At 46.9% G+C, this 23,143-nt stretch overlaps 3 protein-coding genes and 1 long non-coding RNA gene across 4 annotated transcripts in view; 2 read left to right on the forward strand and 2 right to left on the reverse strand.

Annotated features, from left to right (window-relative positions):
- LOC123652173 overlaps positions 1-13,518 on the reverse strand; it is a 45,573-nt gene extending 32,055 nt beyond the window's left edge. Inside the window, exon 1 of the mRNA XM_045580296.1 lies at positions 13,287-13,518. Within this exon, the coding sequence (XP_045436252.1) occupies positions 13,287-13,518 (232 nt within the window). The remainder of the gene's footprint in view (positions 1-13,286) is intronic.
- On the reverse strand, positions 246-8,750 carry LOC123652161. The gene is made up of 3 exons (XR_006741327.1): positions 8,391-8,750; positions 8,089-8,219; positions 246-656 (listed from the first exon to the last, which is right to left on the reverse strand). It is a non-coding gene; the product is annotated as an uncharacterized LOC123652161 (long non-coding RNA).
- On the forward strand, positions 3,427-4,014 carry LOC118716626 (interferon omega-2-like). Its single transcript, XM_036434180.2, has one exon. It carries the CDS (start codon positions 3,427-3,429, stop codon positions 4,012-4,014), a length of 588 nt encoding a protein of 195 aa, XP_036290073.1.
- An 8,220-nt stretch (positions 13,519-21,738) lies between the features above and the next one.
- Positions 21,739-22,315, forward strand: LOC118716629 (interferon omega-2-like). Its single transcript, XM_036434183.1, has one exon. The coding sequence runs from the start codon at positions 21,740-21,742 to the stop codon at positions 22,313-22,315; it is 576 nt and encodes a 191-aa protein (XP_036290076.1). The 5' UTR covers position 21,739.
- The last annotated feature ends 828 nt before the right edge of the window (positions 22,316-23,143 follow it).

Raw genomic sequence — 23,143 nt, forward strand, 5'->3', positions numbered from 1 at the left:
CGATTTATACTGCATAATAGTGGTATAAACAAGTTTAATACAAATAGGATTACTGAGAAGATTGAATTCACCATTTCAAAGATTTTAGAACAGTGGATAGACCATAGTTAGCATGCAATAAAAACTTTGTTTTAATTATTATTTAGATTAAGAGCACACTCTTTTCGTATCATCCAACTCCATTTCTCTCAAATCTACAATGCTCAAGACAATCTTCCAGCAGCTGAGAGGATTTGTTAATCAGATCGAGCAGGTACATCAGATTAATATCCACTAGGCAGCAGGGAGGGTCCTGCTCCAGCAGGGCGTGTTGTGGTCATCAGTCTTCTGAGAGTTGGTTACTGTGAGTCTTCCCTTTAGTCCTCAGAGCTGCTCCCATGAGCATTAAATGACAGGAAAGTGACTCGGCTGGTCACTGGCCCAGGAGGTCCTGTTCTTTGAGCCTCTGGTAGAGGCAGCCCATCCCTGAGTTGGTGTAGCTCAGGGCTGGCTCCATCCTCCCTCTGCCTCAGCACCAGGCACCTGTGTAGCTGCTACCAATTCTGCCAACTTACACCTTGTTTTCTTGTCATCAGAAGTCACTTCCCTTCTTTCTCTTCTATGACAGTCAGAATTCTATTTGTTTCATTTTTGCTCACAAATAACTGTCAATTTTACTTTCTGCGAAAGTTGAAAAGGCAAATAAAAAGTCTGACATCATGATAATTATAGAGGAAAATGGTGAAGTCCCTTTGTGTTTCTTTACTCCTCATTGCTTGTAATAACCACAGAGTGAAGTAGAAAGCAATGTGTGATTGCCCAGCTGGCCTGGCTCAGTGGCTGAGCATCAATCTGTAAACCAGGAAGTCACGGTCTGGTTTCTGGTCAGGACAGGTGCCTAGCTTGTGGGCTTGATGCCCAGTAGGGAGTGTGCAGGAGGCAGCCCATCAATGACTCTCTCTTATCATTCAAGTTTCTATCTGGCTCTTCCTCACCCTTTCTCTCTAAAATCAATACAAATATATTTTAAAATCTAATATACATATTATTTAAAAAGTAATGCCAGAGGAGCAAGACAGACTATGCCCAGGAAACTGCTGTAATGACTATGTGGTTATTTACATGTAAAATGAAGCACCATGCATAATTAAGGGAAGAAGGCTGTTTCGCCCTGACTTAGCAGCCTGAGCCTCACTGCCCTGCACCCTGAGCATGAGACAGAGGGAGGAACAGCGAAGCCCAATAGAAACACACAGACTGAATGAGCAGCTGGAGTTCACCAGTTTGTGTTCTACAAGTTTCTACTGAGAGACTTCAGCATTGAATCACCTGTGCCCCGCTCAGAAATTCTGAGGTTAATGTGTTCAATAATTTAAGTAGATACTTGAATAATAAAAACTACACCAGCACAACATAAAAGGAAACTGGACCATCAACTCACACTATACACAAAATAAACTCAAAATGGATAAAAGATTTAAATGTGAAACATGATAACCATAACAATCCTAGAAGAAACCATCGGCGGCAGAACCTCAGACACCTCTCAGAGCAATATGTTTGTGGGTACAACTTCAAGGGCAAAGGACAATAAGGAGAAAATAAACAAATGCGACAACATCAAATTAAAGAGCTCTGCACAGCAAAAGAAACCATCAACACAATGAAAAGGGAGCCCAGTGTGTGGGAGAACATATTTGCCCATGATACATCTGATAAAGCGTTACTATCCAAAATTTATAAGGAACTCATACAACTTAACAAAGTGAAGACAAACAATCCAATTAAAAAATGGGCAAAGGACCTAAATAGACACTTCTCCAAACAGGACATACAGATGGCCAAGAAACATATGAAAAGATGCTCAAAGTCACTGATTATCAGAGAGATGCAAATTGAAACAACAATGAGGTATCACCGCACATCTGTCAAAATAGCTACCATCAACGAATGGCCAGTGCTGGTGAGGATGTGGAGAAAATGGAACCCTAGTACACTGCTGGTGGGAATGAAGACTCATGTAACCATTGTGGGAAGTAGAATGGAGTTTCCTCAAAAATGGAAATGCCACTTGGTCCAGTGATCCCACTTCTATGGGATCTAATGTATTCTGACAGAAATACAAAACACCAATCAGGAAGAGTTAATGCACTCCTGTGTGGCACAATTTACAATAGCTCAGATCTAGAAACAGCCCAAGTGCCCATCAGTAGAGGAAGGGATTGAAAAGCCCACTGAAGATCAATGATTGCAATTGCATAAGTAACGCCTCCACCTACTTAGACAAAACAAACGTTTGCTGTCAGCATTTAGGGCTGTGGGCACCACTGACACCTGGGTCCTGGCTCAGGAGGAGGTCACCACAGAGGACAAAGGTCCTTCACAGGAACACTCCTGGGGGAAGGGTGAGGATCCTGACAGATTCTTTTGCCAACAAAGACACAAGCCCCTGTAATGTCAGGGGATTCTGAAGACCTCAGGATGAGGTGAACCTGCCCCTCAGGGAGTGAGTCCACTAGAGTTTGGGCTGAGGACACTGTCACTCCAGAGGCAAAGCATTATCAGAGCTGATATCATCCGTGGTGCTGGGAAAATATTACTATCTTGTTATGAGAATCTCCACACCTACGCCCACCAGCAAAGAACCCCGATTCCTGCTGGGGGTATTGGCACAAAGATCCGCTGGAGCATCTGGTGGAGGACAGAGGTGGCCTGGGCCTTCTGGACCTGGCTGCCACCCGCCGTTGCCTGGGGGAATCTGAAGTGCTAACTTCACGGGGAGCCCTAACAACCAGCGACAAATGCCAGAAGGAAATGGCAATGTCTAGAGAAGTCCTGACCTAGTGGCCCCCGAGAAGCATAACCACATGGCCCTGCAGGAATGGGTTCTAGAAGAGAAACAGCCCCGAAACGCAGTCACTGAAAACCTCATACCGGTGGTACATAAAACAGTAAATGAAACTCACTCCTTGGCTCTAAAGAGTTTATTTCCCAACCATGGTTTGCTAAGTGCCTGACAAAGTACACAAACCCACAGAGGGATGAGGGAGCCTGACTCCCATGTTGCCCAGAGTCAAGGCAAACTTTTACTTCTAATACAAAGAACAATATGTATGCAGTGTATTTATGTACATGAGTATGTACCTATGTGAGTATTTGCACTCCTACCTAGGACACTTTAACTTTTAAACAAAGACGTTTCTCATTTGATTGACAAGTATGCACTTAGAAGGCACTTATCAGTAATGTAGATTGATGACATCTTCTTAGACTACCTAAAGGAAATAAAAAAAGGAAGTGAAAGGGGAAAGAAATGCTTAGAAAATGAAAATTGTGGTGTTCCCTATTTAAGGGCCCTGCCTAGAAAGAAGGTCATTGGAGAAGTCTTGGCCCAAGGTTGTTCACCAGACGCCCAGCTCAGCCAGGCCAGCAGCCCCTCCTTTGCCCATGGCCCTCCTGCTCTCTCTGCTCATGGCCCTGGTGCTGCTCAGCTCTGGCCCCGCTGGAGCTCTGGGCTGTGACCTGCTTGAGGACCACGTCCTGCTCAGCAGGGAGAACTTAGTGCTTCTGAGCCAAATGAGCACCATCTCCCCTCTCTTCTGCCTGAAGGACAGACAGCACTTCCGATTCCCCCGGGCAGCGGTGGATGGCAGCCAGGTCCAGAAGGCCCAGGCCCTCTCTGTGCTCCACCAGATGCTCCAGCAGATCTCTGACCTCCTGGCCACAGAGAACTCCTCTGTCCCCTGGAACACGACCCTCGTGGACCAGCTGCGCACAGGACTCCATCGGCAGCTGGAAGACCTGGACCCCTGTTGGGAGCAGGAGATGGGAGAGGAGGGACCTGCCCTGGCCAAGCAGAGCCCCACCCTGGCCTTGAAGAGGTACTTCCAGGGCATCCATCTCTACCTGAAGGAGAAGCAATACAGTGACTGCGCCTGGGAAGTTGTCAGAGTGGAAATCCTGAGGTCCTTCTCCTCAACAAGAGCCTTGCAGGAAAGGCTCAGAAATGAGGATGGAGACGTGGGGTCACCCTGAAAGGATTCTCGCTGATGAATGTGCCACCTCACCTTTGCCCATAGGTCCTGGGTCATGGGCATCGGCTCTCTATCTGCTTCAGGCACAGAACTTATTAAGTTTTATTCAGCAAATCTTTTCGCAGTCCCTAATAGTTAATGCTGTGATGTTATTTATTTATCTATGCACATATTTATTTATTGTTTCTGAATTTACTATTTATTATTTCATATTATCCTATTGATACATTTACATACCAATAGTTGCCATGACCTTGTATTCAAATGTACAAAACCTGTTTCCTTTTTCTGCTATCAAACTTGCATTTTGCTATATTTATTAAAACTTATCAAAATAACTCCTTGAGTTCTTTTATTTTGAAAACCTAAGTCCTTAATTTTTCTACATAGACCGATTTCAACAAACTACATATCTATTAAGTCCTATAGAATAGTCTCACCACTTGTGAGGAAATGCCTATCCAAAGCTGGAAAGGCACGGAATTGGGAAGAGCCTGGGAAAGTATGGGGGACATTCACGGGTTAAGTCTGAGTTGTAGCTGATTTCCATTCCATCAGCAAGGAGCAGTGGGTAGAAACATCGGAGTGGAGTGGGAAAGTTTTACAGTCTTCGTTGGCTGGAAATAAGATCTTTAAAGGTACGCGTGGAAACCTCTGAGAAGTGAGATGTGTAGGTTAGCGGTCATTTCCCAACACACCACACTCTGTGGATTGGACTGTGTCTCCAGATCGACCCTTTTCACAGCGCTGCTTATTGGTTCAAGAAGTGGTTCTGTAGCCAGAGCTTTGGGCTGGATCCTAACTCTAATTTAACAGCAGCGGGACCTTGATAATCAGTGTAAACACTGATGGTCCCGTGTCTCCTCTCTTTTAACGAAGGGACAATTACAGTGGTTTTTCATAGGATTTTTGTCCGGATGAAAAGAATAAATACACACAGAAAGCATAAAGCAGTGCCTGGCAAACAGTCACCACAGAGGGGTGATCCTCAGGCAGGAGCCCGGTGAGCTGGTTGAGGCCAGGCCTGGAAGGCAACCCTGGGGAGCTGGGAGGCCCTGGCATGATGGGTCTTGCTCCTGTGTTTTGACACGGGTACTAGTGTCACAGTCCATTCAATGAATGAACATTCCTGTCCTATTTGCTGGAGATACATGCAATTTCTGTGCATTATCCTTCTAAAAGGGCTCCTGGCAATTAGTAGAAATTGTTGGTCCATTTTGGACCTCCCCAAGCTGAGCAGTGATGGGGTCCAGGCTGATGGTTCGAAGGCAGAAAGGGAAACTCATCCAGTATGTAGAGTTAAAACTGCAGCAAGTAATGCCAGCTGTACCGGTTAATAATGCGGATTTTGTAATAAAAGAAAACATGATAATTTCAAGAGAAACATCAAAGTGCTTTATTCAAAGTAATGTCCATCGCCAGCTACACATTTCCCCGATCTTTCAGGTAATTTGTGGACACCATCCAATAGAACTTTTCTTGTTTTGAGGCAAACCATTCAGAAACCCAATTTCCCACCTCTTCATACATTTTGATGTGCTGCTCAGAAAGTGCATGTGCCATCGATCAGAACAAGTGGTAATCTGAAGGAGCAAGGTCTGGTGAATACAGCGGGTGGATTGATTCCTCGCAGGAAGATCTTTTAATATGTCTTTAACTGGTTTTGAAGTGTGTGATGGTGCATCATCATAAGCAAAAGTACTTTGCCATCTTCTGGCCCATTCTGGTCGTTTTACAATAAAAAAGTGGCTCAAATTGTTTATTTGTTATCGGTAGCAATCAGTATTAACAATTTCACCTGGTTTTAGAAGCTCATAACACACCACACCTTCCTGATCCCACCAAACGCAGAGCATTGTCTTCTTTCCGAAGCTATTTGGCCTTGCAGTCCATGTTGATGGTTGACCCAGATCAACCCATGACTTTGTGCTTTTGGGATTCTCAAAATAAATCCACTTTCCTCGCCAGTCAGAAAAGTTTTTTGTGCAGTTAAAGCAACATTTTACTGGTGTTTTTTTGATGTTCCATTTGTCTTTTGTTTAGCTGATGTGGCACCATTTTTCTTCCTTTAAAACAGCGTTTCTTGACCTGTGGCTTGAGACCCCTTTGGAAGTCAAACGACCCTTTCACCAGGGTTGCTTAAGACCATCGGAAAGCACAGATATTTACATTACAATTCATAACGGTAGCAAAATTACAGTTATGAAGTAGCAACAAAAATAACTTTATGGTTGGGGGCACCACAACATGAGGAACTGTATTAAAGGGTTGAGGCATTAGGAAGGTGGAGAACCACTGCTTTAAAATCTTTCCCATTGCTTGTAAATGACCATACGTTTTTGGCTGAGCAACATTTATCTTTCTGCAAGTTGTTTTTGAGTTTGACATGCATCTTCATCCAATAATGCTTGTAATTGTTGGTCTTCAATCTTTTTTGGTTGACGTTCTTTGTCTTTCACATAGAAATCATCACTTTTAAAGCATTTAAACCAGTGTTCACAAGTATCTTGAGATGGAGCATGTTCACCATAAGCTTCCCTGATCCTATACGATAACTTTCCAAAGTATACGATAATTCTCAGCAGCACTTTTCTTCAAAATAAAGAATGGAAACTTCTTGCAAATGCTTTTTTTTGGGGGTGGGGGGCGGGAAGCATGAAATTCTAATTTTTAAGTGTAAAAATATATATGATGTTAACATCTTCAGAAAATTTTACATATGAAGTTTTGAAACTTGCTGTCAATACAACAAAATAGCATACATATCAAAGCACATATATATTAACATATGTGTAACTCCATTAATCAGTACACCTGGTATGCATATCCCTCTTCTCTTTGATGGTCTTTATTCCTTTCCACATGTACTCTTTGAACTCATACACACCTACACTGTAAACATGCCAGAGGCATCTTAGGGGCATGTACATGTTATAGATGCCACAGAGTTTAAGAAGGGCTCACATCTGAGTCATCAAGATACACAATACTTCCAGGCAATATAAAAAAATGAATTGTCCTAACTGGGGGTGTGCCCGCAACCAACGTACATGCCCTTGACCGGAATCGAACCTGGAACCCTTCAGTCCTCAGGCCACCACCCTATCCCCTGAGCCAAGACGGTCAGGGCTCAATATTTTTTAAAGTTTAATGGAATGTGTTAATAGTTTTACGTTTAAAATATATTAAGTATTTACAGCGATATTTATTCAATTCTAAACTACTTAAATATTTTAAAAGTTCAATTAAATGGTGTTTTAATATATTTTTTAAATATTAAGACTTCGTTTATATGTAAAATTAAAATATTTTAATATTTTGAATACCTTCAGGAAGAGCCGTTTTAAAGCTCGCACTATCCTGTTTGTTTGTTTTTAACTTTCCTCCGTGGCTCTCGAAGGCTGTAACGTGGAAACATCACACGGAATGTCCCAGCGCCCTCCTCCCCGCGCTCCCGGCTCCGAATCCGGGCGCATCTCGTGCACAAAGCGCCCCGATTGTGCACAACCCCCCCCACACGCTCTGCTCCCACCTCTGGCCTCGCAGCCTCGCTGGAGCTTCCAACAAAACGAGAGCCCGAGCGGAAACTGGTTTGGCTCAGCGGTAGAGCGTAGGTCTGCGGACTGAAAGGTCCCAGGTGCGATTCCAGGTCAAGGGCATGTGCCTTGGTTGCGGGCACATCCCCAGTAAGGGGTGTGCAAGAGGCAGCTGGTTTATGTTTCTCTCTCATTGATGTTTCTAGCTCTCTATCTCTCTCCCATCCTTTCTGTAAAAAAATCAATTATATATATATATATATATATATATATATATATATATATATATATATATATATATATTTTTTTTTTTAAAGGGGAACCGCGCTTCCTAGGGACCCCAAGGGAAGGTGCTGCTCATGGTGTCCCCAGTAACCCTGGCTCTATCTGTTCCTAAGCCAAGCCCTTCCCCCCAAAGCAGCCTGCACCCAAATGCACCAATGTCCAAGCTCCCTTTTCCAAAACGCAACCCTTCCCAACACACAGTCTGTGCCAAAAAGCAGCCTTTCTCCCGAAAAGTAGTCTGAATAGAAACTCACCCATTTTCAGCCCCGTTTTCCAAATCCTGGCCCCGCACACAGCACAGCCTGTGTCCACGAGGAGCCTTTCCCCCAACAGTCGTCTTTACCAAAACGCACCATCTTCAAGCACCCTTTTGCAAAACGCAGTCCTTGGAAAATCTCAGCCTTTCCAAAACGATGCAGCCTTTCTCCATCCCCACCCCCCAGTTGCCTTTACCATGCTCACCCTCTTTCAAAAGGCAGCCCTTCTCAAAACACAGCCTGTGCCCAAAAGGAGCCTTTACCAAAACGCACCATCTTCAAGCAGCCTTTTACAAAACGCAGGTTGGGAGGATGTTTCCTCACTATAAAAGCAGCAGAAAGTCCCTGGGTAGGGACTTCCTTGGCTGAGCCCAGACCTACAGCAAAGCAAGGCTACCAAGAAGGTTTTTCAGAAAAGCCACTGCGCGCCCCCTTGCGGCCTGCTGGAGAATCGCGCTTCCAGAAAACCAAAGATGACCCGCTGCTGCTCATGGGCCTGACACTCCCCCTGCCATTCCCAATGGCCCAGATCTCTGTGTGGCTGGTGGCAGGGGCCATGCTCTGCTCCAGCTCTGCTGGCTCTCTGGAGGGGGACACACTTTGAATCCAGAGAGAAGACAACTTGAGAGTCTTCAATCTTTTGAGGCAACTGCAAAAGACTCCCCTCCCCCTCACTTATGCCTGGGTGACAGAAACAACATAAAATTTCCTTGGAATAGGGGGACAGTCAATGCACCTGTCTGCACCATCCAATGATTCTGCAGATGTTCACCCTCTTCAGTGCACAGCGCAGCCTTGCTGCATGGGACCACACGCTCCTCTCCCAGCTCCTCTCCAGCCTTCATTATGGCCTGGAGCACCTGGAGCCCCTGGAGCCCCTGGAGCACCTGGAGCATCTGGAGCATCTGGAGCACCTGGAGCCCTTGGAGCATCTGGAGCCCCTGGAGCCCTTGGAGCACCTGGAGCCACTGGAGCCCCTGGAGCATCTGGAGCCCCTGGAGCCCCTGGAGCCCCTGGAGCATCTGGAGCCCCTGGAGCCCCTGGAGCATCTGGAGCACCTGGAGCCCCTTGAGCCCCTGGAGCATCTGGAGCCCCTGGAGCCCCTGGAGCATCTGGAGCATCTGGAGCACCTGTAGCCCCTGGAGCCCCTGGAGCATCTGGAGCCCCTGGAGCATCTGGAGCATCTGGAGCACCTGTAGCCCCTGGAGCCCCTGGAGCCCCTGGAGCATCTGGAGCCCCTGGAGCCCCTGGAGCCCCTGGAGCCCCTGGAGCATCTGGAGCACCTGGAGCCCCTGGAGCATCTGGAGCCCCTGGAGCCCCTGGAACATCTGGAACACCTGGAGCCTCTGGAGCATCTGGAGCCCCTGGAGCCCCTGGAGCCCCTGGAGCCCCTGGAGCCCCTGGAGCATCTGGAGCCCCTGGAGCCCCTGGAGCCCCTGGAGCCCCTGGAGCATCTGGAGCCCCTGGAGCCCCTGGAGCCCCTGGAGCATCTGGAGCCCCTGGAGCCCCTGGAGCCCCTGGAGCATCTGGAGCCCCTGGAGCATCTGGAGCCCCTGGAGCCCCTGGAGCCCCTGGAGCCCCTGGAGCCCCTGGAGCATCTGGAGCCCCTGGAGCCCATGGAGCCCCTGGAGCCCCTGGAGCCCCTGGCGCCCCTGGAGCATCTGGAGCCCCTGGAGCCCCTGGAGCATCTGGAGCCCCTGGAGCCCCTGGAGCATCTGGAGCCCCTGGAGCCCCTGGAGCATCTGGAGCCCCTGGAGCCCCTGGAGCATCTGGAGCCCCTGGAGCCCCTGGAGCCCCTGGAGCCCCTGGAGCCCCTGGAGCATCTGGAGCATCTGGAGCCCCTGGAGCATCTGGAGCATCTGGAGCATCTGGAGCCCCTGGAGCCCCTGGAGCCCCTGGAGCCCTGGAGCATCTGGAGCCCCTGGAGCCCCTGGAGCACCTGGAGCCCCTGGAGCCCCTGGAGCCCCTGGAGCCCCTGGAGCATCTGGAGCCCCTGGAGCCCCTGGAGCATCTGGAGCACCTGCAGCCCCTGGAGCATCTGGAGCCCCTGGAGCCCCTGGAGCCCCTGGAGCACCTGGAGCCCCTGGAGCCCCTGGAGCACCTGGAGCCCCTGGAGCCCCTGGAGCCCCTGGAGCATCTGGAGCCCCTGGAGCCCCTGGAGCACCTGGAGCCCCTGGAGCATCTGGAGCATCTGGAGCCCCTGGAGCATCTGGAGCCCCTGGAGCCCCTGGAGCCCCTGGAGCCCCTGGAGCATCTGGAGCCCCTGGAGCATCTGGAGCCCCTGGAGCCCCTGGAGCCCCTGGAGCCCCTGGAGCATCTGGAGCCCCTGGAGCCCCTGGAGCCCCTGGAGCACCTGGAGCACCTGCAGCCCCTGGAGCATCTGGAGCCCCTGGAGCCCCTGGAGCCCCTGGAGCACCTGGAGCCCCTGGAGCTCCTGGAGCACCTGGAGCACCTGGAGCCTCTGGAGCCCCTGGAGCCCCTGGAGCATCTGGAGCCCCTGGAGCCCCTGGAGCATCTGGAGCCCCTGGAGCCCCTGGAGCATCTGGAGCCCCTGGAGCCCCTGGAGCCCCTGGAGCACCTGGAGCCCCTGGAGCCCCTGGAGCCCCTGGAGCCCCTGGAGCACCTGGAGCCCCTGGAGCCCCTGGAGCACCTGGAGCCCCTGGAGCATCTGGAGCCCCTGGAGCCCCTGGAGCATCTGGAGCCCCTGGAGCCCCTGGAGCATCTGGAGCCCCTGGAGCACCTAGAGCACCTGGAGCCCCTGGAGCCCCTGGAGCATCTGGAGCCCCTGGAGCCCCTGGAGCCCCTGGAGCACCTGGAGCACCTGGAGCCTCTGGAGCATCTGGAGCCCCTGGAGCCCCTGGAGCATCTGGAGCCCCTGGAGCCTCTGGAGCATCTGGAGCCCCTGGAGCCCCTGGAGCATCTGGAGCCCCTGGAGCCCCTGGAGCATCTGGAGCCCCTGGAGCACCTGGAGCCTCTGGAGCATCTGGAGCCCCTGGAGCCCCTGGAGCATCTGGAGCCCCTGGAGCATCTGGAGCCCCTGGAGCCCCTGGAGCATCTGGATCCCCTGGAGCCCCTGGAGCATCTGGAGCCCCTGGAGCCCCTGGAGCATCTGGAGCCCCTGGAGCCCCTGGAGCATCTGGAGCCCCTGGAGCCCCTGGAGCACTTGGAGGAAAGGGAAGAAGAAGATCAGGCATGTCCCAAGGTGGGAATTCTCCTGCGGAAGTATTTCCAAAGAATCCATAGCTACCTGAGAGGGAAGAACTACAGCGCCTGTGCCTGGGAGGTGGTCAGAGTGGAAATGACACTTCGCATTGCAATCCTGTACCAATCCTCAAAGGAAAGTCAGCACACTCAGAATTACGTTCTATGGTGACTGGCTCTCTCTTTTCAATCGCATCCTTTGCTGAGCCCCAAAACGATCTCCAATCACATTTCTGCACCAGCTGAGAAATGCCTGACTCCAAAATCAAGGGGTTATTTTAAAAAAAATACCTTGTACATCATGGATTTACAAAAAGTGTGTTTAGAATGCTGGTGATCTGCTTTCTTGAATAAACAGTTTCATGACATAATGGTTTGTGTGTTTCATTTTGGGGAGGGTGGTGGTTTGGGGGCCAGAAGGGCTATTTGCTGTTTCCAAATTGGACATTATCTCTGTTTTTTGTTTTTTTTCAATGGGTAGATTCTTCAGGATGAGGTTTGGTTAGAGACATTGGCCAGTGAAGTTCTCGCTGGCTCTTGTACCTGATCCCAGGGCACTTCCCAGGCTGTGGCCACCAGGGAACTTTCCTTTTCCTTCCTGTCAGAGCGCAAAGCCAGCACTCCTGACCAGAGAACTCCTCTGAGTGGCTGTTGGTAAACAGGGCTCCATGGTCACGGTGGCTCCTGCTCCTCTGGCACTTTGCCACATTCAGCATGTGTGGCCACATGCTCTGGGCACTCCAGTCCCCTCTTCCCAAGGGTGCGGGAGGCAGCAGGCTTTCTTTCTCTAAATGTATCTCTGAAGCCATCACAGCCTTTTCCTCAACGCATCCCCTCCCCCAGGGCAGGGGGTCCCACAGCCAGCCTCTTCGGCAGGCAAACTTCCGCCAGAGCCGCCCTTTCTGAAACAGGGACCATCTCCAGACGCAGCCCTTCCCTGGACTCAGCCTTTCTCAAAAAGGAGCCTTTCTCCACAGGCAGCCGCTCCCTTACCAAAGACTTTAGCAAAATGCAGTCTTTCTCTAAACAGGCCCTTCCTCCCAGTGCGCCCTTCCTAGAGCGAGACCCAGCCTTTCCCCCCAAATGCCGCCTTTCCCCAATGCACGCTTTTTCAAAATGCAGCGCCTCCCAAAGGCAGCCTTTCTGTGAAGGCAGCTTTCCCCCCAAAGATCCCGTTCCCAACAGGCAGCCCTTCCCATCACTCAGACTGGACCAAAACGCAGCCCTTTCCAGAACGCAGCCTCTCCCTGTGACAGCCTTTTCCACAGCAAACTGCCTCCGAGTGCAGCTCCTTCTAAAACACGGACCTTCCCAAACGCATCCTTTACCAAAACGCAGCCTTACTGAAAAAGAAGCCTCTGTCCATGTGCAGCCTACCTACTCCCTACCAAAGACTTTACCGAAACGCAGCCCTTCCCAAACCCAGCCCTTCCCCAGAGGAAGCCCTTCCCCAAACCCACCTTTTCTCAAAATGCAGCCCTGCCCAAACCCAGCCCTTCCCCAGAGGAAGCCCCTCCCCAAACCCACCTTTTCTCAAAATGCAGCCCTGCCCAAATGGCAGTGTGTCCTAAAACACATCCTTTCCAAAAACGCACAACCTTTTCCAACAGGCAGCTTTTCTCAAAAGGCAGCAGGAGAAAAAGCCAACTGATTGATTCTGGCCAGCTGGGGAGCAGCGCTTTCCAGAATCTCCAGAAGGGAAGTCACTGCTAATGGTGCCTGCACTCCCCCTGGCAGTGGTCCTCCGGACCACAGGAATCCTCAATAGCCCTCATCTCTCTGTGGCTGGTGGCAGGGGCCATGCTCTGCTCCAGCCCTGCTGGCTCTCTGGAAGGGGGCGTAATTTGGATCCAGAGAGGAGACAACCTGAGAGTCTTCAATCTTTTGAGGCAACTGCAAAGGACCCCCCCTCACTTATGCCTGGGTGACAGAAACCACTTCAAATTTCCCTGGAATAGGGGAACAGTCCCCCAGATGCACAGGACACAACGCACCTGTCTGCACCATCAGATGCTCCTGCAGATGTTCACCCTCTTCAGCGCACAGAGCAGCCTTGCTGCATGGGACCACACCCTCCTCTCCCAGCTCCTCTCCAGCCTCCACCAAGGCCTGGAGCACCTGGAGCACCTGGAGGAGCACCTGGAGCACCTGGAGGAAAGGGAAGGAGAAGATCGGGCTTGTCCCAAGGTGGGAATTCTCCTGCGGAAGTATTTCCAAAGAATCCATAACTACCTGAGAGGGAAGAACTACAGCATCTGTGCCTGGGAGGTCCTCAGAGTGGAGGTGACAGTCTACCTTTCAGTCCTGTAGCAATACTCAAGGGAAAGTCAACAATAAATGCTCAAGAAATTTATCCTGATGACTCTCTCCCTTCAACTGCATCGTTTGCTGATCCCCAAACAATCTCCACTCACATTTCTGCACCACCTGAGAAATGCCTGACACCCAAACAAAGGGGTTATTATAAAAATACTTCATACATCATGAATTTACAAAATGATGTTTAGAGAGAGGTACATGATCTGCTTTCTTAAATAAACAATTTTATGACATAATTTTTTTTATCTGCTTAATCTTTTGGGAGGCAAGTGTTAGAGGAGGTATGTCCTATTTCTTTATCTTTACTCTATTTGCACTAAGTATTTTTTTGGTGAAAAAAACCAACAACCACCAATGTTCTTGTTAATCATCATCAAGAACAACACTGAAAGTGATTGCAGAAATTAAAACCTGCAGGAGAATGCTTGGATGTCACTGGTTAGAGTTCCCAGCTTCATGGACCTTTAGATTCTATCGAAGATCAATCCCACAACCTGTGCCCTGACTGTGAATCGGACCTTGACCTGCTGGTTTAAGGGTTGATGCTCAACCACTGAACCACACCGGCTAGGCAAACATCAACTATTACTAGTTTTTCAGCTATTATTAAACAGAACAATATTCTCTTTGAATATCTTTCAATTGTGAGTTTGATATCCTTTCACTCATTAGTAAAAAATTTACCTAGAATTTTTATCTAGGAAGCAGAAGAGAGAAAGTTGATACAAGATAAAGACTGTGAATGAATAGTCTCGTTGTAACCTGAGAGCTAGTGACATTTTATTTATTCCAATGGATCCGTTTTGGTATAATTTGAAATGAATTATTATAATCAGGACAATATTGTTATTAAGGCATTTCATCGGGAAGGAGGCATGAATTGCTAAGGTAGCAGGAGGGCCTGCCATTGGGGAGGGATCTCTCCTCTCTTCCTTAGGGAACACACTCAACATTTGGATTCCCTGCTCTGCAGTTCGGTGTTACTCAGGCCTCAGTGCAATTTCCACAGACTCCTGTGCCTTGTTGTCTTGTCCTCCCCTCCACCAGGCAGAAAAACTTAGGAGACAGCCAATACTTGGAAACACGTGTTTCCCAGACTGTAGGAATCAGTATTTTCCAAAAACAGAGCCAAGAGGTTGGGAACCCTAGAAAGAGTTGCATGTCAAGTTCAGAGGCAGTCTGCAGGCAGAACTTCTCTGATTGTGGGAGCTCAGTGTTTTTCTGCTAAGGCCTTCTACTGATAGGATGGGGCCCACCCACAGAATGGAGGGCAACTGCTTTCCTCAAATCCACTCATCCACATGGTAAATGCCTGTATCCTCAGGTTAAACACACCTTCCCAGAAACACCTAGGATAATTTTTGATGAAATATCTGGTTACTGTGGCCTGGCTAAGCTGACACATAAAATTAACTGTCACACTGCTTAACGTTTTTCAAATATTTTCTCTCCCAGTGTTTAATGGTTGCTTAATTTTTACTTAATTTTTAACTTGATTTTCCTTATATTGTTGGTGAGGAAATCCTGAGATCAGGTGCCATTCAGCCACAGTGCTAGGAAAGTCTCTGTGACCACGTCCTGCTTCATAAACAGAAGATAGACAATTTTTTTTAAAGATACTTTATTGATTGTTTACAGAGAGGAAGAGAGAGGGATAGAGAGTTAGAAACATCGATGAAAGAGAATCATCGATCAGCTGCCTCCTGCACACCCCCCACTGGGTACATGCCTACAACCTACAACCAAGGTACATGCCCTTGACAGGAATCAAACCCGGACCCTATTCACTGAGCCAAACCGGTTTCGTCAGAAGTTAGACATTTGTATACAAATTTATTTTAATTTATTATTCTTGTTTGTTGTATACATTTTTAAATAACCAGCAGTTTCTTTTGTAAATTAGCTACCTCTTATGAACTTATACTGCTCCTCTGAGTCTCCTCTCTCTTTCAAAAATCTAATCTTTCTGTCATTTCTTTTTCCCCCATCAAGACACTTTTAAGGCCTTTGGTATGCGAGGAGATTTGAGATTGATTTCTTCTTAGATGGCTAGCTAGTCATCCTAGAACTATTTATTGGAAAGTTCTTACCACCATGTTAATATCACATATATCCTTTATCATAACTCTAATGAATACAGATAACACCATTTCAGAGATTTTGTGCTGTTATCATTTGCTTGCCTAATCTCTCCCTTTATCACACTGTTTCTGCAATCTCCCTGCAGGTCCTAGAGGAGACTGAGACGCCAAGCATTCTTCTGTCATTTAACATTATTTGGTTAAATTGCTATTTCATCCACAGTGTAGACAGCTTCAACATGGCGGAAATCGCTGGCTCTTTGGGATGCAGGGACAACAAAATTGCAATGAGTGCCATAGTCTGGGACAATTCCTTCATAAGACTGAAGAATGAAACCGAGTCCAAAATGTACCTTCCACATCATTTTTTTTTTTTAGGGAGAAGATATTTCTCAAAAGATTTAACCGTCCCCATGTTATAGTTCCAAGATGAAAATATTTTGCACAGGAGAATCTCCCTTAAGTCCGACTTCCTCTGTATGACTTTGCATCAGCATTTCCCATAGACGTGTCGTTTCCTCACATCAATCATGACATGTGTACATCCGCAAGAAGAAAACATGAGTTACTAAAATCCCTCTGATGATATTTTATATTCTGTATGTAGAATAGCTAGGCATTAAGGCTGAGGAGGTTAGTCAGGAAATGTGTGTGAATTGCTCAGAGGCAGGGATCTCTCAAATCTCTGCTTCAGGTTATAGACACAGTCTTCAGATTGTTTCTCTCCCATTGATGGCTTAACGGGCTCTAATTGACATGCCAAACCCTTGCATTTCTTTCTTCCTCCACCACATGGTGTGAGGGTGGACAGCACATAGGCTCAGGACTACAAAGAACACTATCTTTTTTACTCACCTGGCTCTGACTGTGATTCACAAACAACATTCAAATATGATGACCTCTTGGACTCTTTGGTTGATTTTATTTTCATTGTAACTATATTTTTTGTCACTTTTCATGATACTATTGCGATGCAAATGTTTAATGATTTGGTTCCTTCTGGTCACCTTGCCTTGAAAATCTCTTTAGCCACAGCCTGTTTCATATCCTAGAGTTGTGGAGGGTTTTGTGTTTTTTTTTTGAAAGGAGGAATTGAAACTGTCATTATCTGAAGATGACATGATATTGTACATAGGAAACCATACAGACTCCACAAGAAAATGCTAGGTTTCATAAGTGAATTTGGCAAAGTAGGAGGATACACAATTAACACTGAGGGATGTGCTGTGAGGGATCGGGGTGCAGCACCAGGTGGAAGCAGCTGAGGGTTTCCAGAGTCAAGGGCCAGAGAGTAAAGGTGGCCAAGGCTCTTGGGGAAAAGGGGAGAGGGGGATGTGGGAAGAGACTGAACATAAACTGTGCACCTATGGATGAGGACAATGGGGGGTGGGGAAAGGGCAGAGGGTGGGGTAAGAAGGGGGGGGGAAGGAACATTTGTAATAATATGAACAATAAAAATTTATTTAAAAAAAAAAAAAAAAAAAAGGTGGCCAAGGCTCCACCCTCCCTGCCAGCTGACTCCTGGGCTGCAGCTGTCCAGACCCTGATTGCAGTCTCACACAGAAACGCAGTCAAGGCATGGAGCCAGGTCCACACACGACTTGGGACAGAATCCAGGAGCTTATCATGCCTCTTAGGCGGTCCCCCCTCTGATTCCACCAGGAGGAGGCTGCATCATGCAGGACTCTCATCTGCTCAAAAATAGACAGAGCACACCTAGGGGCAGGAAGGAGATGGAAGTCAGCAGGGGCTTGAGAACTGGGCAGAACAGAGACAGGTAAAGCCTGGACTGGAACAGGCAGGTCCTCAGGAGGAGAACAAGGGGAAGGGCCTGCACTGAGTCACCTGTTTCTGCAGATCATTCTGGATCCAGGGGGAGAAGGTTGAAGTGGATGCTGAGAGCAGAGCTCTCCCACAGAGATAGGGCCAACAGCAGTGTCCTCAGCACAGGGGACTCTGACCCCACAGCAGCCTGCTGGGAATTGGAGGGACCACAGTTACTTCAGAGCCAGTGACACACTTGTTTTGATTGTCAGAAAATTCTACTCTTTAAAACTATGTAAAAGAAATGTCGTCTTCTTTTCCTTAGAACTTAGAGTCAGTCAGTTCTGTGTACTCAGACCACACTGGTGATGTCACACAGAACAATAGACACAAATCCACTGGCATTTGAAGTGGAACTTTGAATCCATTATTATCCCTCTCTCCCTGCTCAGAGCTATAATGGCGTGGCCCCTCCTTAATTCATAAATCCCACGTCCAATTCTATCCTTGGCTCCTTTTAACAGGCTCTTTCAGACTACCTAGTGTCTCAGGGTTTGACCTTGGATTCTTAGTACCTTCCAGATAATTCTTCGCTCCAGATTTATACTGCAAAATAGTGATATACACAAGTTTAATGCAAATAGGGATATGGAGAAGGTTGAATTCACCATTTCAAAGATCTTAGAACAGTGGTTGTTCCATAGTTAGCATGCAATAAAATTTCATTATCATTTAAAATATCAATATAATTATTATTTCAAGTAAGGACAGACTCTTAGATCATCAATTCCATTTCTCTCAAATCCACATTCTCAAGGCAATCTTCCAGCAGCTGAGGGGATTTATTAACCAGATGAAGCAGGTACATCAGGTTAATATCCACTAGGCAGCAGGGAGGGTCCTGCTCCAACAGGGGGTGTCATGGTCCCAGTCTTCTGAGAGTTGGTTCCGTCTTCAGAGCTGATCCCATGAGCATTAAATGACCGGATAGTGACCCGGCTGGTCACTGGCCCAGGAGGCCCTGTTCTTTGGGCCTCTGGCAGAGGCAGCCCATCTCTGCATTGGTGTAGCTCAGGGCTGGCTCCATCCTCCCTCTGCCTCAGCACCAGGCACCCCATGTGGCTGCAGCCAATTCTGCCAACTTATACCTTGTCGTCTTGTCATCAGAAGTCACTTCCCTTCTTTCTCTTCTATGACACGCAGAATTCTATTTCTTTCATTTTTGCCCACAAACAACTCTCGATTTTGCTTTCTGGGAAAGTTGAAATGAGAAATAAAAAGTCTAACATCATGATAATTATAGAGGAAAATGTGAAGTGCCTTTGTCTTTCTTTACTTCTCATCATTTGTATTGACCACACAGTGAAGTAGGAAGTAAGGTCTGATGGCCGGCTGGGCAGTCTCAGTGGTTGAGCATCAACCTATGTACCAGCAAGTCATGGTTTGATTCCTGGTCAGGGCACTTGCCAGGGCTCCATGCCCAGTAGGGGGCATGCAAAAGCCAGCCCATCAATGATTCTCTCTCATTATTCATATTTCTGTCTCTCTCTTCCTCACCAGTCCTCTGTAAAATCAATACAAATTTATTTTTAAAATTTAATTTAAAAAGTATATATATATATATATATATATATATATATATATATATATATTTAAAAAATAATAATGACAGAGGAGCAAGAAAGAGTATGCCAAGGAAACAATTGTAATGACTATGTGGTTATTTACATGTAAAATGAAGCACCATGCATAATTAAGGGAAGAAGGCTGTTTCGCCCTGACTTAGCAGCCTGAGCCTCACTGCCCTGCATCCTGAGACTGAGAGAGAGGAACAGAGTCGCCCAATAGAAACGCACAGACTGAATGAGCAACTGAATGTCACCAACTTCTGTCCTACAAATTTCCATTAAGAGACGTCATCATTGAATCTCCTGTGCCCACCTCAGATGTTTTGAGCATAATGTGTTCCATAATTTAAGTAGAGACTTAAACAATAAAAACCACACTAGCAAAACAAAAAAGGAAACTGGACCACCAACTCACACTATACACAAAATAAACTCAAAATGGATAAAAGATTTAAATGTGAAACGTAAATAACCATAAAAATCCTAGAAGAAACTATAGGCAGCAAAACCTCTGACACCTCTCAAAGCAATATGTTTGTGGCTACAACTTCAAGAGCAAAGGACAATAAGGAGTAAATAAACAAATGCGACTACATCAGAATAAGGAGCTCTGCACAGCAAAAGAAACCATCAAAAAATAAAAAGGGAATCCAGTGTGTGGGGGAACATATTTGCCCATGATACATCTGATAAAGGGTTACTATCCAAAATCTATAGGGAACTCATACAATTTAACTAAGGAAGACACACAATCTAATTAAAATATGGGCAAAACACCTAAATATACACTTTCCCAAACAGGACATACAGAAGGCCAAGAGACATATGAAAAGATGCTCAAAGTCACTGATTATCAGAGAGATGCAAATTAAAACAACAATGAGATATCACCCCACATCTGTCAAAATAGCTACTATCAACAAATGACAAGAACTGAGGAGGATGTGGAAAAACAGAACTTTAATACACTGCTGCTGGGAATGCAGATTCGTACAACCATTATGAAAAATAGTGTAGAGTTTCCACATATACACACCAAAAAAAATTAAAAATGGAAATGCCATTTGACCCAGAGATACCACGTCTAAGAATATATCCTAAGAGAAACCCGAAATGCCAATCAGGAAGAGTTTATGCACTCCTGTGTTCATAGTGGCAGAATTTATAATAGCTCAGATCTGGAAACAGCCCAAGTGCCCATCAATAGAGGAGGGGACAGAAAAGCCCACTGAAGATAAATGATTGCAATTGCATAAGTAATGCCTCCATCTACTTAGACAAAACAACCGTTCGCTATCAGCGTTTAGGGCTGTGGGCACCACTGACACCTGGGTCCTGGCTCAGGAGGAGGTCATTACAGAGGACAAGGGTCCTTCACACAAACACTCCTGGGGGAAGGGTGAGGATCGTGACAGGTTCTTTTTTTTAATATACATACATACATATATACATATACATATACATATACATATACATATACATATACATACACACACACACATACACACACACGTATATATATATATTGCTTTTTAAAGAGAGGTAAGGAGAGGGAAAGAGAGTTAGAAATATCAATAGAGAAACACCGATCAGCTGCCTCCTGCCCGCCCCTTAATGGTAACAAAGGTAAATGCCCTTGTCCAGAATGGAACGTGCCACCCCTCAGATGGGAGGGCCCATGCTCTATCTACTGAGCCAAACCCTTAGGGCCTGACTGGTTCTTTTGCCACAAAGACACAAGTGCCACTAACAGACAGGATTCTAAAGACCTCAGGATGGGGTGAGCCTGCCTTAGGGGGTGACTCCAGGCGAGTTTGGGCTGAGGACACTGTCACTCCAGAGGACAAGGGTTACTAGAGTTGATATCATCTGTGGTGCTGAGAAAATATTACTATCTTGTTATGAGAATCTTCACACCTACACCCACCAGCAAGGAATCCCAATTCCTGCTGGGCATATTGGTACAGCCTGAGAATCACTAACAACCAGTTACAAATGCTGGAAGAAAATGGCAATGTCCACAGAAGTCCTGACCTAGTGGCCCACATGAAGCATAACCAAATGGCCCTGCAGGAATGGGTTCTAGAAGAGAGACATCCCCGAAATGCAATCACTGAAAACCTCATACCAGTTATGCATAAAACAGTAACCAAAACCCAGTCCTTGGTTCTAAAGAGTTTATTTACCAACCATGGTCTGGTGAGTACCTGACAAAATACACAAACCCACAGAGAAGAGGTGACGCCCATGTTGCCCAGAGTCAAGGCAAACTTTTATTTCTAATACAAAGGAGAGCAATACTGATGCAGTATATTTATATACGTGAGCATGTACCTTTGTGAGTATTTACACACCTACCTACACTTCGACTTTAGGACAAAGACATATCTTATTTGACTATTAAATATCCACTTGTATGGCACAAGTGAAGTGTATGGTGAAATTCAGTAGTATAGATTGATGACATCATCTTAGAATACTTAAATTAAATGAAAACAAAAAAAAGGAAGAGAAAGGGGAAATGTTTAGAAAATGAAAATTGTGGTGTTCCCTATTTAAGGGCCCTGCCTAGAAAGAAGGTCATTGGAGATGTCTTGGCCCAAGGTTGTTCACCAGACGCCCAGCTCAGCCAGCCCAGCAGCCCCCCCTTTGCCCATGGCCCTCCTGCTCTCTCTGCTTACGGCCCTGGTGCTGCTCAGCTCTGGCCCCGCTGGAGCTCTGGGCTGTGACCTGCTTGAGGACCACGTCCTGCTCAGCAGGGAGAACTTAGTGCTTCTGAGCCAAATGAGCACCATCTCCCCTCTCTTATGCCTGAAGGACAGACAGCACTTCCGATTCCCCCGGGCAGCGGTGGATGGCAGCCAGGTCCAGAAGGCCCAGGCCCCCTCTGTGCTCCACCAGATGCTCCAGCAGATCTCCGACCTCCTGGCCACAGAGAACTCCTCTGTCCCATGGAACACGACCCTCGTGGACCAGCTGCGCACAGGACTCCATCGGCAGCTGGAAGACCTGGACACCTGTTGGGCACAGGAGATGGGAGAAGAGGGACCTGCCCTGGCCATGCAGGGCCCCACCCTGGCCTTGAAGAGGTACTTCCAGGGCATCCGTCTCTACCTGAAGGAGAAGGAATACAGTGACTGCGCCTGGGAAGTTGTCAGAGTGGAAATCCTGAGGTCCTTCTCCTCAACAAGAGCCTTGCAAGAAATGCTGAGAAATAAGATGGAGACCTGAGGTTACCTTGAAAGGATTCTCACTGATGAATGTGCCACATCACGTTTGCACATATGTCTTGCGTCAAGTCAAAGGCTCTTAGGTCAGCTTTAGTCACAGAATTTATTACACTTTATTCAGCAAATCTGTTGTCAGGGTATTAATCATGAAAATGTTATGAAATTTAGTTTTTGGGATATCAGTCCCTAATAGGTTACTCTGGTGATGCTATTTATTTATTTATTTATTTTTTCTTTGCTTTAGTATTTATTGTTTTATGTTATCATATTGATATACTTATATAAACAGTATTTGCCCTTATGTTGTATTAAAATTTGCAAAACATGTTTATTTTTTTGCCATTAAGTTTGTATTCTGCTTTATTTATTAAATTATTATCAAAAAAACTTCTTGAGCTCTTTTATTCTGAATACCTAAGTCCTTATATTTTTCTCCATAGATCTACTTCATCTTCTCTTAAGTCCTATAGAATAGGCCCATCACTTCTCAGAAAATGTCTATCAAAATCTGGAAAAGCATGGAATTTATAGAGGCCTAGAAAGTATGGGAGATGTTCAGTACATATGCCTGAGTTATAGTTGATTTGTATTTCATCAGTAAGGAGCAGTGCACAGAAATATCTGAGCCGAGTCATCTAGAGTGGAGTGGAAATGCTTTGTGGTATTTGGTGGCTGTTCCTGGCACCTATACTCTTCCCCCCACTCTCTCTGGGCCCAACTTTACTGAATTGTTTCCCTCTCCCAGATAATCTGTCTGCTCTCCAGACTTCTGCTGTGCTCTGCTTCTGCTGTGGTTTCAGCTTCAAGGTTTCTACTCACAGTAAAAGCC

This window comes from Pipistrellus kuhlii, unplaced genomic scaffold (genome assembly GCF_014108245.1).
Source record: "Pipistrellus kuhlii isolate mPipKuh1 unplaced genomic scaffold, mPipKuh1.p scaffold_m20_p_12, whole genome shotgun sequence".
Classification (NCBI taxonomy): domain Eukaryota; kingdom Metazoa; phylum Chordata; class Mammalia; order Chiroptera; family Vespertilionidae; genus Pipistrellus; species Pipistrellus kuhlii.